Raw genomic sequence first — 17,533 nt, forward strand, 5'->3', positions numbered from 1 at the left:
ATAATAATGGGAGCATGCTTTAAACTTTGCAAAATGCTCAGTATTTTATTGTGCTTAATATGTACAATACATTCATAAACTGGATAATTGAAGGTGATATTTCAGAGATATAAACAAAAACTGCTTTTTTTTTTTAATAAGAGAATGTGCTGTTTCAGTTACATTGCATTTAGGTTTATAATGCCCAATGTTTTGCTTTTGTAAGACCTTACAATGCAGTCCCCAGAACTGCCCATAATGTTCCCTTTGACATGAATCTTTGTCCGATCTGCCCCTTTTATGTTTACAGCAGGGCTGAAGTTGTTTCCCTGATGTGTTACTGGCCTTAGTTCTGCATTGTGAGGATGTCCTGGTAGTCAGCAGGAATAGTGTCTGCAGAAGAAAAAAAAAATTAAAACGTTCATGAGCATATTTGTTGCTTACAGTGAATGACTGGACTGTCCTCAGCTTGCAGATGCTTACCGTTGCAGCGGTACTTCAAATTGGACCAGATTATATTTTCCTGAGAGAAGCAGAACACACCCAGGCGCCCGCCTCTCATACTGGTATCAATTATCACACCGGTGTCCGCCACCAGATCTGAACCCTCAAAGAAGCGAGCCCTAGTTCACACACAAAGTGAAGTTATTGATTCAGTTCACACAGTATGACTGTGGACGTATCCGTGATGAGGTGTATGTGTTTGTACCTGATGTATCCAACCTGCGGTCTGTGCTGGAGGAACCAGCGGTAGGAAACCTTGTCTTTCCACCCGACGTTCCTGGGGTCCTTCCACAGTAGACGTACTTGCTCAGGGGTGTTTCCTGTGTGCCAGAGGGAGTTTCTCAGATATTCACCGGGACCCGTCTTTGATTTCACCACCTGGGGATATAAAAAAAAAAAAGATGCATAAGATCAAAGAGGGAAAAATTAGACTTACCGGACATGACGACATTAAAAAAAACCCACACTCACCTTGAGCTGTATTCCCGGCTCAGCAACGGCTCTGAAGGGCGCAGCCTGCCAGTAGGTTTGTTCTGTCTGTTTCCACATCACTACGTAGAAAGAGGAGGAGTCCTGATAGCCGAAAATGAAGCCGGCGTAGTCGTCATCTGTCACCGTGTTCACGTGGAAAGTTCCCTCAAAGTCAACGCCACTGAAAGCTGTGTAGCCTAAGGATGTACAAATTGGACAAGAAATGCACATCAGCGTTGATCAGATCTAACTAACTGAATTATGGATGGGTGTGTGATAGAATAAAGGGACTTACCTACAGCAAGTCCAGGGTCAGAGTTCATGGTCTGCACTATCTCCATGCCCTTTCAAAATAAAATAGTGTGAATTCTACAGTTTCATCTTCAGAGAGAAGCTGATTACATAAACTCCTCTATGAGAAAAAAAAAAAGTTGGACCAGCGTTCTCTGAAACAGGTGACATCATCAGTTACCTGGTTGAGAACTACCCAGTTGGGGTCAATTTGGGAGTCCCCCTCTGGGTCCAGGACTACAGTCTGATAGGCTCTGAAGTCCGTCAGGGTCACCTCAGCGTTCTCTGGGCAGTGATCAATTCTGTCGATGACGCTATCTTTGTCAAAGTCTCCTTCACACGCATCTCCCACTCTGTTGTCTGAAATACAGCAACACTGCTTAGAAAACAGCCACTCACACAGTGCACAGTCCTGCACGTCCAGGCACAACACAGGAAAAATATACTAACTATCAGAGTCCCTTTGGTCTGGATTGGCAACTAGTCTGCAGTTGTCATCATTGTCCAGTATGCCATCATTATCATCATCATCGTCACATTCATCTCCCTACCAAATACAAAGTGGAGGATTATGGGTTATATAGGATGAATCATTGTTGCATTAAATGAATGAAATTAAAAGGAGATAAAAACCATTCCATCTTTGTCAGTGTCCAGCTGAGAGGAGTTGATGACTGTGGGACAATTGTCCTTTGTGTTCTGGTGGCCGTCGCCATCACTGACAAACAGGTACAGAAGATCCAAAGAATTTGCAAAACATGACAGATTTGTAGACATTTACACCACAGATCACGATGTGGGATTTACCTGTCTATGTTATCATCACAGGGATCTCCGACAAGGTCATCATCTGAGTCAGACTGAGGGTAGATAAAGCAAACACTGGTGGTCAGACGTATTACAGCAGCAGACGAATCTGTTTCACGCCCTTGTTTGGTTTGTTACCTGGTTTGGGTTGGCCATATCAGGACAGCTGTCACAGGCGTCTCCCACCCCATCATTGTCTCTGTCTCTCTGGTCTGGGTTGGGGACTCGCTGGCAGTTGTCGAGAATATTTTTCAACCCTGAGAAGAGGGAGCATTTGGATATCTGCGTCATTTGTAAATTAAAAAAAAAAAAAAGGAACAGCCAGAATGCAGCCTGAAGCCGAGTCAAACACATCAACAGATGGCAGTGTTTGTTTAAGACGAAGGCGGAATAGTTTCCAGTGGCCTTCGATGCCTGGCGGAGACTTACCGTGGAAAAATGCTTTCAGTGAGGAGACAGACATGACCAAGCACTTAGCAATCCAGCCTTGGAGTTAAACACCAAACCAAACGATCGAGAGAATGGAGCTCCGCCAAACTGAGCAAAAAAAAAAAAAAGCGGCCACCTAACAGAGTCTAAACATGCCACATGCGTAAACACATACACGTGGGAACTAATAGCTAAGTGCTAATAGCTGTGTTTCCACTGGCGCAAATGAAAGGTCGCCTGAAAGGCCAATCAAATGAGGTATGTGAGAAAGGTTTCTGAAAACACGGTTACAGTTCCAGCTGGAACATTTTAACATTTAACACTGTTTACTACTGGGGTTTGTGTGCGTGTGTGTGTGTCCTTGTCTGGTTTTTTTTTTTTTTTTCTTTTTCTTTTAATTACAAAAAAGATGTTTTTCCATAAAGCCGGTGACCTAACTGGTAGAGGATGTGGATTTGAAACAGACCAGGAAGATGCTTTACAAAGATAAAACACCGCCTGTCCAGTTAAAACAAAAAAAAATGTCTGTCTGCATCCTGCAAACAGGAGGACTAATTGTCTGGGCACTCTGGTCCAGACACTCTGTAAGTTTGGATAACTCTCATAAACTTTAATTACTTTTTATTTTCTGTTTGTTTTCACATTGTGTTCCCTGATGAATAACAGTTAATTTAAATGGCTACAACAATCATTGTGTTAAAGTAGATATTAACAGACATGCACATACCGTCTCCATCCATGTCATCGTCACATTCATCTCCCAGACCGTCTTTGTCTGTATCCCTCTGTGATGGATTTTCGACTGTTCTGCAGTTGTCACAGGCATCACCATGAATATCCTTATCGCTGTTCCTCTGGTCCACATTAGGAACTAGCCAGCAGTTATCCTGGAATAGAAAAATGAATAGAGCCCAACCAATATAGGATTTTTAAGGCCGATACCAACACAGATATGTGGTTTTAAAAGTCTGATATTCGGATAAATTGTCCAATATTTTTTTCTTTCTTTCAGACAAAAAAAAAACAAACAGATTTCCCCAATATTTGTTACGTGCAGTTATTGATGAGTCCTTAGTAAGATTATTATTTTAGTATTATAATCCTAAACTGACAATGCAGTTTAAAAATAACTGGTAATCCACTTGTGGATTATGTTCTGCTGGCTCTGCTTGGATCAGCAGGAAAGTTGCAGAAAGCCCTCTGGTGGACAAACTATGCAACATCGACACTCATGATTAAAGGGTGTTTCTCCCATCACTTCTTTACTTTCTAAATTTTAATTTATTAATGCGAATGCAATATTATCAGCAAACAGCTAATATCGGCCGATGTATCAGTCATCATTTAAAAATGAATTATATATGGTGCCAGAGCACAGAGGTAAATATCTATTTACGTCTTGAAGTCACCTACATCTACATTAATAATGCCATCACTGTCTGCATCATCATCGCAGGCGTCACCCAGCCCATCCCTGTCTGCATCCTCTTGGCCAGAGTTTGGTACAAACACACAGTTATCCTGGAAACCAAATGGGAAAACACAAAGAGCACAGTTTTTAACACTGGCATGAACCGAATGTGAGAGAAGGTGGGATATGTTGAAATTAGTACCTGGTTACAGTTGTTGTCTCTGCACCGCAGCTTATCATCAGGATACGCGTCAATATCTGTGTCCTTTCCACACACATAGCCATTGCCAGCCCAGCCAACTCCACACTGACATACACACAAAAAAAGAGGGGGGGGGGGGGGGGGGGGGGGGGGGGGGGGGGGATGATGACATTTTTAGTTCAGAATGGTACAATAATAAACATATTCATATTCATGTTTATTCTTCTCTCGCAAAGTCTTACCACACAGGTAACGCTGCCGTCTCTTTCCACGACACACTCGGCGTTCATGTCACACGGTGACGGCTGACCATTGGGGCAAAGTCTGGTACCATGGCAGCCGCTCACCTGGTCACCTGTGAAGCCAGCTTTACACTCTCCACAGCGGAAGGAACCCTGCGTACAGTTCAGAGTCAGAAACCTATAAAAACAATACACTGAAAGGATGGACCATGCAGCTCCAGTGATCTTACAGCTGTGTTGTAGCAGTGTGAGTTGGCAGTGCAACCTCCATTCTCAGGCGGCCCCAGACACTCGTCTATGTCTTCACACACCTGAGAGGAAGCATGCATAAAGTACACAAATAAAAGGTCTTGTAATCAGACACAGGTGAATCAAACAGAATTATTGTTATGTAGTGTATTATTTGTTTTACCTGTTTGTGTGTCTTAGCATATGACACTCCCACTCCATTTATCTCTGGTCCAGAGTATCCTCGGGGGCATTTCTCACAGCGGAAACCAGGAGCAGTGTTCACGCACCGAACACCAGGAAAGCATGGATTAAACTGGCACTGAAACACAAAGCAAAATAAGGTGGTCAAATGCTACTTAGTGCTACATCCACTCAGAAGATGCACACACTCTAACAAAAACAATCCATACCTCATCTACATCGTCACAATTCACCCCATCTCCTGTAAATCCATCGGGGCAGGGGGCACACTGGAAAGCCCCCGACTGGGAACGGATGCACATGTTCTGTTTGAAACAGGTCCCCGGTGGGCACAGAGTCGGGTGGTCAGGCATGACAAAGTTCTCAGGTTTTGGAACTACATTTTTGTTGTTTGGATGGCCATTAATGCTGTCTGGAGCACACAGACAAAGATAAAGGTTAAAAGGTCCCTTTAGTGTCTAAATACTGTGAATGAGTCTATTGTTTCTGCACTGCTTACCACAGTTCAGACACTCTGCGATGGTATTCCTCAGATAATGTGTCTCCTTAATCTTAAGCACAAAGACACAGAGTGGAAAACTGTTAATAAACCGTGCTGCTCAGGTATTTGTGTCATCACAGCTTATCAAAAGAGGTAAATCAGGTTTTAATCTTTCGATAACTTGTAAAAAATGTGAATGAGGCTCGATATGCTTTTAAATGCGTTTCCACTAAGATAAGTTCATGCTCTGCGTTTCCTTACATAAGGGATTCTCTCTGTGTATCTGATAATGCTTAAATAGCCTGTTATCGCCTCGAGCTCTCAGTCTGAGGTCTTATCTCTTAATAAATCCCCTGCTTTAGATGATAATCTGAAATCACGCACTTCTATCTGCTGCTGTGTTGAAGGTGTGATTTTTGCCTTTATTCAACTGTCTGATGCTGAGAGTTACATAAATCCTCGAAACAAGGCACCTTCAGTCTGGATTCTCACATTTCTCCACAAAAAGCTGATGTTACAATGCAAAACCAGTTCTGACACTTGTGAATATGCCCACCCTCTTCTGTTTTAAATTTAGCATATTCTACTATACAACCTGGGAAGTCTCCACATTGTCTTCTGCCAACATTATAGATCTGCTCATTGTAACTCTATGCTGAAATACTGCAATGCCCTTTCATTTTATTCTTTGTGTATTTACCCCCTCCATTCCACTCGAGAGTTACCCATGTGAGACAGACTGGCATGCAGAAGTTACCTGTTGCTGGAGCAGCTCCTTCATCTCAGATAACATGCTCTTCAGCTCCTTTATGGTGGACTGATCTTCAACCATCCTTCCACCTTGCAGGGCTGTGCAGATCAGAATCAGAATTAAACAGTCAGAATCAGGACACAGCCGCAAGGAGAGACGTGTCTGGTGATGACAGACAGTGCGGTGTAACTTGTTCTTACCCAGCAGTTGCAGAGATTCAGCCTGATCCATGCTACAGTCTTGCAGAGTGGCCACATTGTCTATGGTGTCTTCTATCACCAGCTTCAAGTCTGTCAGTTCACCCTTATAGAGGAATAAAAGGCAGGACCAGATTGAGAATATTCACTCTGAATATTCAAAATGAGATCGTAAGAATTCCCTGTTCTTGTTCACCTGCCCACTTGACTGAAGTGTTCTGAGCGCCACCTTGTTGGGACCGGGAGGCAGTGACCCAAAGGCGGCTGGTAGACCATCCAAAGTGTGAGCAAGCCTGCAGTCTACATAGATGTGAACGCGACCAGGGCCACCCTGTAAACCGCTGGCATGGAGCATCACGTGGTGCTCTTGTCCATCTGCCAGGGATGCGTGGTTGAAACTAGTTGTACCAAATCTGCCGTCGGGCTTCTGGTAACGAACTGTCACTAAAGATATAGACAAGCATGAATGTAACCCATAAAGAAGTTAAAACAAAGAATAGAGTGGCCTGCATTTGCCACACTCTCTATTATATGTGTCAATATAGTAATTCACCTTTGCTCAGTTTGGCCTGCACAGTGAGTTCCAGGTACTTGGTGTTGTCTGTGGGGTTGATGACACTGAAGAGAGATGTAGGGGCCTTACTGCGGAGCTTAAAGGATGAGAGTAGGAAAGCCTCATCTCTCCCTTTGTTCTTCAAGCTTCCTTGGAGCAAGTCTGGCAGGCAGTCTGGAGACACCAGCAGGTCGTAGACTAACACAGGAAGAAGAAATCTGCATTAGGGGTGAATTCTGCCACAATTATAAGAAATGTTCAGAGAAAAAAAAGTGTATTTTAAAAACAAAGCAAAGGACCAACTGAAAGTTTATCTGGTACACTCACTAAGTATTTTCAGTATTTTGTCTTACTGGCTGCAGCTCCCAGTCAATTTTGTTTTGCTACTACTGAGTCAGTGCACTGTGGTGTTTTATTATGTGTTACAGTGTACCTGTATATTTGAGTGTTTGCACGTGTGCACACATGTACATTCATGTCAGCACCCCGCTGTGTGTTTTATGGAGTGGTAGAGGGGAGCTGCAGAAGGGCTCAGCAGTAAACTTTTTCTATTGGAACAAACCCACTGCCCCCCCCCCCCCCCCCCCCCCCCCCCCCCACACACACACACACACACTTAAACACTTTCATACTGCCATTAGTTGAACTTCAGGAATAATACAAAGTGACAGGAAATTGCACGGAAAAATCGGAATCGTAGATTCCAGGCAAATTAGAGATTTGCAAATGCAGTTCTCAGATGAGTTAGTGTCTTTCGACCACCTTATTTAGGTCAGACTATTACTGGATCCTGGACATCAAACTCCATAAGCCACAAAAAAAGCCAACTTAATTTCCAACCATTACCATCAGCAGACCCCCCCCCACACACACATTTTTTGCAGCTCACTTGCAGACAAAAGACTGTTGGGAATATATCAGCGAAAAAGATGAAGTTTAACATCTACAGCACACAGAAACAGAATGCAGAATGCATAATGTTTTCCAGAAGGGCATGCATGGTGAGGAGCCAGTACTTACCAACACCTTGAGCTGTGACAGTGAGCACCAGCTGCTGCAGCAGCAGAGACAGAGCTGCCGCTCTGACGCGCATACCTATCATCAGCACTTCAGAGGGGGACACACCTCAAAAGAAGTCCTCTTTCTGAATGAAGAACTGTCCTCTTGCAGATCAATCAGCTGATCTGACATGAAGTGATGATAACAAGTCCAGATCTTGAACCAAAATCTCAGCAGAGGTGAGATGGTCTTGTGTCCACAGCCACAGCCTTTAAAGCAAAGGGGAGTGTCCACTACAGTTACGAAAGTGGCACAGTTAAAAGACCATTTTAATGGTTTGGGGGAAGGGGGGGCTTTCTACAACAATTATGATTAAATAATTTGCTCTTATATTATCTCTGTCTGTAAAAGATGAACTAGAATACAAGAAATTTAAAACAAACAAACCAAAAAAGGCACTGGAGAGTTGGTTTATTCTAAAAATGACTGTCAGACCTTTTTTCTGCAAATGCTGTATGAGCTAAATGTGTGGGTGATTTACGTATTTATGATCCTTTTTTTAATTTAGAGTCACGCTACATTGGGAGATTTGTTATAAAGTAGCTGAAAGGTGCTCTAAATCAGACTGTATAGAGACAGCCAACTCTCCAACCAAATGCCTGTAATGCTCAAGGGAGGACCATTTTGATTCCAGCTGGCTGTTGATGTTTTTTTTTTTTCACAAACATCATGAATCTGTGTCATAAATGTGGATTTGATCCCCTAGCTTGTCTTCAGTAAGCCATCTGAACTGCAGATGTTTTTAATTTGATTTAATGTAGCGTGTTTTTTATACCTCCGTAAACCTTCTTTTAAGAAGGAGAATGTGGGAAAGGAGGAACAGAGAGGGCGAGGCTCGGGGCAGTTTTCAGTCCTGGAAACATCTGATGATAGATGTCTGGTACTCGTCTTAATGCTTTCTCCTTTAACTAACCTCAAGTACATTTCAACATCTCAGCTGCTGGTCCGAGCCAGTGAGAGACATTTACCATCCCTCGGTGCATTATTGCCGTACATCTGCTTCTGTCTGGCTGTCTGGCCTTTGACCAAACACCTGGCAGCCTTCAACAGTCTGACTATCAGCACTTGGACAGACATTATGCACCGGCGAGTGAAAAATCAATAAAATGTCACTGAAATGGAAATTGCTATTTTACATGGAAATCAAAATATAAAATGATTGCTTGTTCGATTCCTGTAATTTAATAAATCAATGCATCACTGGTCCTTTCATGACAGATTACTGCCACCTTTGTTTAAAATGTATGAAACCAGAGAACATTAAAAGAGAAACTGAGTGATATGACGCTTTCCTCATGCCATTTTTTGACTCTAAAGTATCACCATAATAGTAGCATAAAACACTGGAGAAACATCAACCACAAGATGTGTTATCAGATAATGGGTACACTGTGATCATAAAGGGATGGATATAGCTACCAAGATTACTCAGGTAGGTTGTGGTATTTAAATTATGCTCAACTGATACACACACACACACATCTGTGTGCCAAGAATCTTTCCCCCCAGATCATTACACCACCAGCAGCTTGTGCTATCAATATGAGGCAGGATTGGAACCATACTGTCATGCTGTTTACACTACCATCCACATGTTGCTGCAGAAATCAAGACTCATAAAACCAGGCAACCCTTTTCCAGTCTTCAGTTGTCCAATTTTGGTGAGCCTGTGTGAACTGGAGCCTCAGTTTTATGTTCTTAGCAAACAGGAGCAGCATCTGGTGTGGTTTCAACGTGTTGTGCCTTTAGAGATGCTCTTCTTCATACCTTGGTTGTAACGAGTGGTTATTTGAGTTGCTTTTTCCTTCCTGTCACCTCAAAACAGCCTGACCATTCTACTGACTTCTGGCATCTACAAGGCATTTTCACCCAAAGAACTGCTCACTGGATATTTTCTCTTTTTCAGACCTTCCTCTCTAAACCCTAGAGATGGCTGTGTGGGAAAATCCCATGAGATCAGCAGTTTCTGAAATACTCAGACCAGCCCACTTGGCACCAACAACCATACCAAGTTCAAAGTCGCTTAAATCTCCTTTCTATCCCCATTCTGATGCTTGGTTTGAACTTCAGTAGGTTGTCTTGACTGGCTAGCCATTACAATTTGGCCCTTATTAAACTTGCTGAAATCCTTACACTTGCCCATTTTTCCTGCTTCTGACATCTCAACTTTGTGGACAACATGTTCACTTGCGCCCTACCACAACAGGTGCCATGATGAAAAGGTAATCAGTGTTATCCAGTTCACCTGTCAGTGGTCATAATGTTATTGATGGGTGAAGTTACTGAATGACATCTAAGCCTATCTAACCTAATTATCAATAAATAAATAAATAAACAAATGATTCTAAATTGCCCATAGGTGTGAATGGTTGTCTGTCTCTCTGTGTTAGTCCTGCGACAGGCTGGCGACCTGTACAAGGTGTAGCCTGTCTCTTGCCCTATGACAACTGGGATGAGCCCCCCCCCCCCCGTAACCCCCCAAACCGGAACAGGATTGCGGAAGAGAATGGATGGATGGATGGATGGATAAATTAATAACAAGAGTTGAAGAAAACCCTGAGTATTTCTTACATGACCTGATTTTTTTTTTTTTTTCCGAGGGGGGGTGTCTCATGTGAAAGGCATTCTGTGACGTCATTGGCCCGTTAGACAAACCAAAACATGGCGGCTGCCATGGAGCTGAGATGCTGGGGAGCAGACTGGGGTTTACCTTCTGTTCACACCGAGTCCCTCATAGTTCTGGTAAGCTTACAGGCTGCTTGCAAATACAATACAGTCAGCGCACCTAGCGCTGCTTTTAAAACGGCAGGTCACGTCTCCGGTTTCCTCTGCGCCTCCTCTCTCGCCCCTGTGGTTAGCCTCCGTGCTAACTTACCTGCTGCAGCTTACCCCGGTGAGTGAGCTGCGTCGGTGTTGCAGGATGGAAAGTAACATCACGTTCAGCTGGACGTCCCAAGCACAGAGTCACAGCTGTGCTGGCCGCAGGGTTTGTCCTTCATGCTGTCATATGTCACTCCCATTGTTTGAAAAGCTCTGATCCCTCAAGGTCAGCTGGTTGAGGCTCAGATTTGTTTTCTTTTTTAAATTATTATTATTTTGGGGGTATATTTGAAGCTGTTTTGCTCGGAAGCTGTCGACGATAGTCGACCCGCTAACGCTGTCGGAAAATTAACACAAAGTTGTTTGCTGCTAACATGTAATCTGTCATTGGGTTCGTGTAGTTGCAGCTCTTGCCACAAGGTGACATTTTTTCTAATTCCATGATTAATATGACTTTAAATGTCATATTTTAAAGATTAAGTTGGTGATTTTGATGATTTTAAAAGCCTTCTAATTTAATTATACGATGCAGCATGGCAGACATTAGTTTGTCCTCTTTATTATCTTTATCAAATAAAAGGCATGTTAATGCGTTGTAGATCACTGTAAACACTGTAGGTGACTCGTCACTAAAATACTGAAACTGTGTTAGTTTTTGCACTGTGTTCATTCCAACTCACATCATCATCTGCACGAACATCTTTGATTTGCCGGAGAAATTTTATGATCCAAAGTTTGGACATGTATGATTGCCTAAAAATTTTAGCTTTGACCATAAAAATTTTTAGGCAAATCTGAGATGGTCGAGCAGAATCCCCGTGATGATTTGAGATAGAATGATCCATCTTTTAAATAATCACTCATAGCCCTAATTTGTATAGCTGTGCCTCTGTTGGTCTTTATTTTGGTGTGTTTTTAATTTTCTTCTCATTTGTGTGACTTTTGCTTGTGTTTTCTTTCTTTCTGTGGAGCTTTTTAAGGTGAGCACTGTAGTTATAGTGCCCTGGTGCCAAATTAGAATTTGCAGCCAGTGCCAAAGTCCTGCTTGATAGCAAGCTTTCATCTGTATTAGGCTGAGAGTGTGTAGAACTTTGCTTTGATTAAACTGTTACACCTGTGCACTGTGGCTCTAAAAACTTTAGTACTCGTTTCCCTGAGAGTAGTTTTATTCTGCAGTACTTTTGCTCTTGAATCAGTTGTTCCAGCAAAACATTGCATTTGAACTGCGCATGCCCACACTGTGGTATTTTTAAAATCTTACCTGACCTGGGTTTTCTTTCAGGCCTACACCAAGTTTTCTGGGGCAAAAGTCACAGTTTCCCCGGTAGACTGGACATGGAAAACAATCACAGGTGGGCTGCACCTTCCCATAAACCACAGTTTTACAGTGTTAGGCTTTGCATGCCTTATATGGAAAAATGTTTTCATGCATATGAAATACATATTGAATCTTGAAGATCTCACCAGCTGTCGGGCCTGTGAGTTTCCGAACCACTCCCATTGTTGAGCGGAGCCTTTTGATTGCAGCTGCACACCTGTAAAGTTCTGTGACTGTGTTTTGCATGGTTGTGGCGCAGTCTTAACCAAATCTTCCACGTAAACACCTGCCAGAGTACTCAGAGCCATCTCTGAGGCAGTTCTTGCCACAGTATGTTTCCCCACGACCACATTTTGCCTTGATGACCGTAGTTGTAAGACCCCACTTTAATACACGTTCTTCTTATCAACAGCGACCATCCCAGAATTGCTTTTTGGAGACTCTGCAGTTCAGGAACCTACACAGATTCTTAACTTTCTGAGGAAGCAGGTGAGCTTGTTCATAGTCTGCTTGTTCAGTATGTGTCCCAAACTATTTAGCAGAATCTGAAATAAAAAAAAACAAACAAAATGTATTTAACAGAGGTTTAACGCAGACTATGAGCTGACAGCCAGACAAGGAGCAGACACAATGGCCTACATCGCTTTGCTGGAAGAGAAACTGCGACCAGCTCTGGTAAACCCGTCTCTCCTTTTGCTGTTTCCCTGACAAACGCTGATCCGTGAGTTCTTGTGATGGTGATAATATAATAGGGTAATGTTTTGTGTCCCACAGTTGCACACTTTCTGGGTGGATGCAGAAAACTACTCCAATCTAACGCGGCCGTGGTTTGCCTCACGCTCACCCTTCCCGCTGAACTTTCTCGTGCCAAGACGTCTCGCCGGTGGCGCCCTCTCCCGCATCCTTTTAACTACAGGAGAGGCGCCGCTGCACAGAATCTCTGAGGTAGAGGGAAAGGTAACTGCTGCTCTGTACTGATTCATCATTTACACACTGTTTAAAAGTCTTTTTTCAGAGCTGTAAATGTGTCTCACTGTGTGTGCCATAGATCTACAGTGATGCTAAAGAGTGCCTGAACTTGCTCTCCTACAGGCTGGGAACAGCAAACTACTTCTTTGGCAACTCGTGAGTGCTCCACTGTTCGCATACTTTAGGTGTTTATTTGAAGGAGCATTTATGAACTCCTCATTTAGGTGTAAAGCTATGGGAAAGCTGAATAGATTACAAAATTGGAAATAGCTTTTTAACAGTTCCTTGAACTATAATTCAACTGAAAACTGAATAAATAAATGAAAAACACAAGGTTATTTATTCTCCTTTAGCCCTTCACCCCCGCAGTATATAGGCCATCAGCAAGAGACCCCCCAGAGTCCTCTGTCCTGTGTCTTTGCCTTTAGCTGGCGCCAGTTAAAGCCCATTCTTTTCAGTGCCTACCTCTCTTTCTCTTCTCTTCTGAGTTTCTATGTGAGTGCCTATCTAGTGATGTCACCGTTCTAAGCTTCCAGCACGCGAGGTCTTCAAGTTTTGATGGGGGTGATGAGGCTGATAAGGGGCCAAGCCCCTGTTAGCTCACATGGAGAAGTCTTGTTACTCCTTCAAAATAGGTCTTGGTAACAAAAGACTCTTTTTCAATCCTGGCTTGAGCTGAATTAAATACTGTGTGTGTTTAAGCTTCAGGAAGGCGAGAAAACACACAGCTGTAAGCAAAAGGGAAGTGTCATGAGTACAGTGCAATATTTTACCTTAATTATCTTATATCGATTAGTCTCCCAGCCCTGTTTTGTGCAGGAAAACAGTTACATAGTGACCAGCGGGCCAGCAGGCATCATTTTGCTTTATAGAGTTTCCGAGAGACAAAGTAATTGTAATTAATTATAAAGAACTTCTATAAGTCAAGTCTTTTTGAATGTTTGTATACATGTGTGTTTGTCATCAGGCCAACCAGTCTGGATGCCTTTGTGTTTGGTTTCCTTGCTCCCCTTCACAAAGCCAGTCTTCCCAGCAGCCCTCTGCAGAGCCATCTCAGACAGCTGGATAACCTTACAAGCTTTTGCGACAACATCCTCTCAGTGTACTTCAGCTCGGACCACCCTTGTAAGATTGCTGCATACACTGGTAATACTCTTTGTGGGGCTTTTACTCGGGGGGAAGCGCTTGAAACAACTAACATCATCAGCACTGTAATTCTTCTCACGTATTTCTTTCTTCTGTTGGTTTTACTTCTGGGTGTTAAATGCTCTAACACGGCTCCTGTTCCATTCACTCTCTGCTTTCTTCTTCTTCTACTACTACTTCTTCTATTGGTGCTCTCTCGCCTCATCTCTCTCTAGGTCCTCCCCCACCTATTCCGGACACAATGGATGCCAACCTCCAGAAACTAACTCAGCTTGTAAACAAAGAGTCCAATTTGATAGAAAAGGTGCTTCTGCTTTCATTTTCTCTTCTTTTGCATGGGTTCATGGTTGCTTTGGGCACGTACCGTCTCAGTTGTGTTTATGGTGTCTTTTCATTTCTTGCTCGTGCTTGTGGGCACTAACTAAACTGTGCATCCTTTTGCTTTAGATGGATGACAACCTGCGCAGCAGCCCACAGCACAAACCCCACAGACCCGAGCCCAAACCCAGTCTGTCCACTGCAAAGAGCTCTACCCCTGCTTGACACCTGACCTTTAAATCCTGATCCAGCTTTATGAATCACAGAGCAACACCCTGCAGACGAAATGTGCTGTTCTGAACCTGACTTAAAAAAAAAAACATATATGGGAGCATAACTATGTAACTACAAGAGGCTATTTTGACATAATGATGAGTTTTTGTCTGGAAGAGAAGTAAGGGTGCATGTGAGGCTTTTAAAAAATGAAGAGTGCATGTATGTGGTCAAGGATGGGAATGCTATGAAGTGGTGCTTGATGAGAAAGACACAGAAAGTCCAAAGGGAACGAAAAGTCCAGCAGGGAAAATAAGTGGCACTGTTTAACCTCTGAGTGGACCAGTTGGCATATTTTCTTTCAACCTTTTACTGCTTTTGTTTTGTTTAAGGGACACCTTAGAAACCTTGGGGACTACAATAGAGCACTTTTAAGCTAGAGCACCAACATGTTTTACCATGAAGGATTTCTGATCCTTTATCACCTGCCTGAGCGCTCGTCCTTCTTCAAATCCACTTTAAAATGTTCCCTAAATTCTATTAACATTTGAATCGGTGTAATGTACATGACTATAAGAGTAACTTATTTAACTTTGCTGTCAGCTCCTCTGCTGTGTACATCTTGTATAGTTGTAAATACTGTTATAAGGATAATCAATGAAATTCCTGTTTCCTCTGTAAAGGAGCAGCTTGTTCAAAATGTTAGACACAGAGATGAGAGAAGGGCCTTACACTGTGTTAAGCTATCCATGCATTATATTTGGAGTTAATCTGTGTTTGTGTGACCTGAGGATCATTGTGTTTTTTTTTTGTTGTTGTTTTTTTTAATCATGTTGCATTAATAATCTACTCACTTCTGTTGCTTTATTTTTTCCCACTGCCAATTTTGCTCCATTAGTTTTATTTTGATTTGCTGCTGTTATAATTTGCAGTGCTGCAGACTGAAGGGTGTGGGAATGTCTCATAAGCTGTCTTTTGTTTTATTTTTTTTTTTTTTACACTCTAATTTGGACCACAAAGTTAGAAATATCCACCAAAGCTTGTCTACTCCATGTGATTCCTTTTATGACTTCTGTGCACCGCAGACCCTCGAAAGCACCGTTCTCTGAAACAGATGTGTTCACTGGGGTGCGTTTGCTGCCGGTCAGTGCAGTTTGTCGTTTTGTAGGGACCGTAAGGGAAAAGTGTGCCTTCATGACTGCTCGTGTCTTGTACAAGTGTCAAAATGCTATGTGTCATTTTGATATACATGTCAAAAATTATATTTGTAATTTCTGTTGCTCATAATCTGTAACTGTCTCTACATTATTGAAATACAGATATGATAATACAGTAATGGCTTCTTTTTTTTTTTTTCCACCAATATTTTTGAATATTATGTTGTGGTTGAACAATAGTCACATAGCATTAAGCAAAATAAAGCTCTAAATGACACATTTAGTCCACATGTGGCTAAATGAGAAGCAGTGTCAGAACTTTCTCTTGCCATCCTGTAAAGTTTTTAAATGCTAATCTTTCCTCCCATCCTCACACCAAGCCAATACGTTAAGACATGCTGTTGGGTTTTTCCAGTAACAATTACAGAAGATTTCACTGTTGCCCGCCATACCCCTCTCTGACTTGTGTGATCATTTGTTTAGATGTTGGGAGGATAGAGGGCTCTTTGTCTGGTTTTGGCCTCCAGCTTGGAAAAAAAATGAATTGTAGAGAAAGCTGAAAGGAAACGACACATACTTGACTTCAAATATTGTCCAAGTCAGTCACGTGAAAAAGTATCTTGCTCACATTTCTCCTGGATGGCTTACAAAATGGGTGCAGTAGCTTGAAATAAATACCACATTCGGTTCTGTTAGAAATTTGGTCCTAAATGGATATCTTTTCAGCAACATTATGAAGTTTGGTCATCTTCCTCCTCTGTTTATCCTGTGCTAGAACAATATGTTTATCAAATTATGCACAATAGTGTCAAAAGAAATGTGTTAAGCGTTGTTCCAATCCAGTGTTGTTCACCACAGGAAGGCAGAGAAGAGGCTGCCCCTTCTCAGGGAGCTTTTCTCTAGGCGCCAGCTGAACAGTCCAGCACATCGCATGGAGCATCTGGCCACTGATGGATTGCATGTGTGTACCCTCCACATTTCTTCTTCCTCTCTCTCTCTCTCTCTCTCTCTCTCTCTCCGTCCCTCCTTTTTCCAGAAATTATACAGTCAGAGGTGAGGGCAGAAGAAATGGTATGGTTGCTTGGAAAATAATGACGTAATAACTGGGAATGTCTTCTCCAAAGTCATGTAACTGTGATTGTAAAGAGGGATTTGTAAGTCTGAAGGTAGTAACAAATAGGTATGCACAGAAGTACAATCTTTTAGGGGGGCGAAACAGCTTTTCCAGAAAATAATTAGATTTCTGTTTCTTTTTGTCATTTGGTTCAGATTAGACTGAGGTCAGGTTTACAGTTGTAGTGGCTATAATGTCAGGTGACTTCCAGAAAGATTCTTTTTAAAAAGACATTTTTGGGAGCATCTCTGCCAATGGCACAGTTAATGGAGCACCGAGGCCCTCTAGTGGTGTTATTTTTAGTGGGCAAATGAGTCAAAACACAAGGGCAGCACAGTGGTGCAGGGTTCAAATGAGCACTGCAGCTTCCTCCCACAGTTCCTGCAACAGACTGGTGTCCTGAACCTGCCTCTCACCCTGTGGCTGTCAGGGTAGGCTTCTGCAACCCTGAACTGGATTAAGTGGAAAAGGGAGGGAGGATGGATGGATGGATGGATGGATGGATGTAAAATGAGTTCAAACAATCAGTCCAGTTGTGCAGATAGAAAAATAATCATGTTCTTTCAGACCAGAAAAATCAGTTTACAAGACAGAGGAAGAAAAACAGTTGATCTGCATTTGTTGACAGTCGCACATAAGAAATAAAGAACTGATCACATCTGTTTAAAA

General features: G+C 42.5%; 2 protein-coding genes across 6 annotated transcripts; one reads left to right on the forward strand and one right to left on the reverse strand.

The window, feature by feature from the left end:
• Positions 1 to 3: 3 nt before the first annotated feature.
• thbs4a (thrombospondin 4a) lies at positions 4 to 8,005 on the reverse strand. Its single transcript, XM_030737217.1, has 23 exons — positions 7,771 to 8,005; positions 6,751 to 6,948; positions 6,394 to 6,641; positions 6,201 to 6,303; positions 6,007 to 6,098; positions 5,268 to 5,319; positions 4,978 to 5,180; positions 4,749 to 4,886; positions 4,567 to 4,647; positions 4,337 to 4,489; positions 4,095 to 4,199; positions 3,895 to 4,002; positions 3,209 to 3,368; positions 2,191 to 2,309; positions 2,053 to 2,105; positions 1,879 to 1,963; positions 1,696 to 1,792; positions 1,427 to 1,605; positions 1,250 to 1,298; positions 955 to 1,151; positions 689 to 861; positions 463 to 602; positions 4 to 372 (listed from the first exon to the last, which is right to left on the reverse strand). Exons 1-23 carry the CDS (start codon positions 7,850 to 7,852, stop codon positions 326 to 328), a joined length of 2,862 nt encoding a protein of 953 aa, XP_030593077.1. The 5' UTR covers positions 7,853 to 8,005; the 3' UTR covers positions 4 to 325.
• Positions 8,006 to 10,441: 2,436 nt separating this feature from the next.
• Positions 10,442 to 15,906, forward strand: mtx3 (metaxin 3). 5 transcript variants are annotated; one of them, XM_030737466.1, is made up of 9 exons: positions 10,442 to 10,551; positions 11,912 to 11,981; positions 12,360 to 12,436; positions 12,530 to 12,622; positions 12,722 to 12,904; positions 12,996 to 13,072; positions 13,884 to 14,062; positions 14,278 to 14,366; positions 14,510 to 15,906. In XM_030737466.1, exons 1-9 carry the CDS (start codon positions 10,471 to 10,473, stop codon positions 14,603 to 14,605), a joined length of 945 nt encoding a protein of 314 aa, XP_030593326.1. In that variant the 5' UTR covers positions 10,442 to 10,470; the 3' UTR covers positions 14,606 to 15,906. The 5 variants fall into 5 exon arrangements, with proteins under 5 accessions (XP_030593326.1, XP_030593327.1, XP_030593329.1 ...); XM_030737467.1 differs by having other exon boundaries at positions 13,884 to 14,041; XM_030737469.1 differs by lacking the exon at positions 14,278 to 14,366.
• Positions 15,907 to 17,533: the final 1,627 nt, after the last annotated feature.

Source organism: Archocentrus centrarchus, chromosome 9 (genome assembly GCF_007364275.1).
Source record: "Archocentrus centrarchus isolate MPI-CPG fArcCen1 chromosome 9, fArcCen1, whole genome shotgun sequence".
Lineage (NCBI taxonomy): Eukaryota > Metazoa > Chordata > Actinopteri > Cichliformes > Cichlidae > Archocentrus > Archocentrus centrarchus.

What these genes read in the sequence shown, in the direction of transcription:
- thbs4a (XM_030737217.1), bottom strand. Translation starts at nt 7,852, where the DNA reads ATGATAGGTATGCGCGTCAGAGCGGCAGCTCTGTCTCTGCTGCTGCAG. An exon ending in CGATGACATGGATGGAGACG is followed by an intron (nt 2,310 to 3,208) that starts GTATGTGCATGT and finishes CCCTCTTCTCAG; the next exon opens with GGTTGAAAAATATTCTCGAC. An exon ending in TGTGATGATAACATAGACAG is followed by an intron (nt 1,964 to 2,052) that starts GTAAATCCCACA and finishes CCTGTTTGTCAG; the next exon opens with TGATGGCGACGGCCACCAGA.
- mtx3 (XM_030737466.1), top strand. Translation starts at nt 10,471, where the DNA reads ATGGCGGCTGCCATGGAGCTGAGATGCTGGGGAGCAGACTGGGGTTTA. An exon ending in TTAACTTTCTGAGGAAGCAG is followed by an intron (nt 12,437 to 12,529) that starts GTGAGCTTGTTC and finishes TGTATTTAACAG; the next exon opens with AGGTTTAACGCAGACTATGA. An exon ending in AGAAACTGCGACCAGCTCTG is followed by an intron (nt 12,623 to 12,721) that starts GTAAACCCGTCT and finishes TGTGTCCCACAG; the next exon opens with TTGCACACTTTCTGGGTGGA.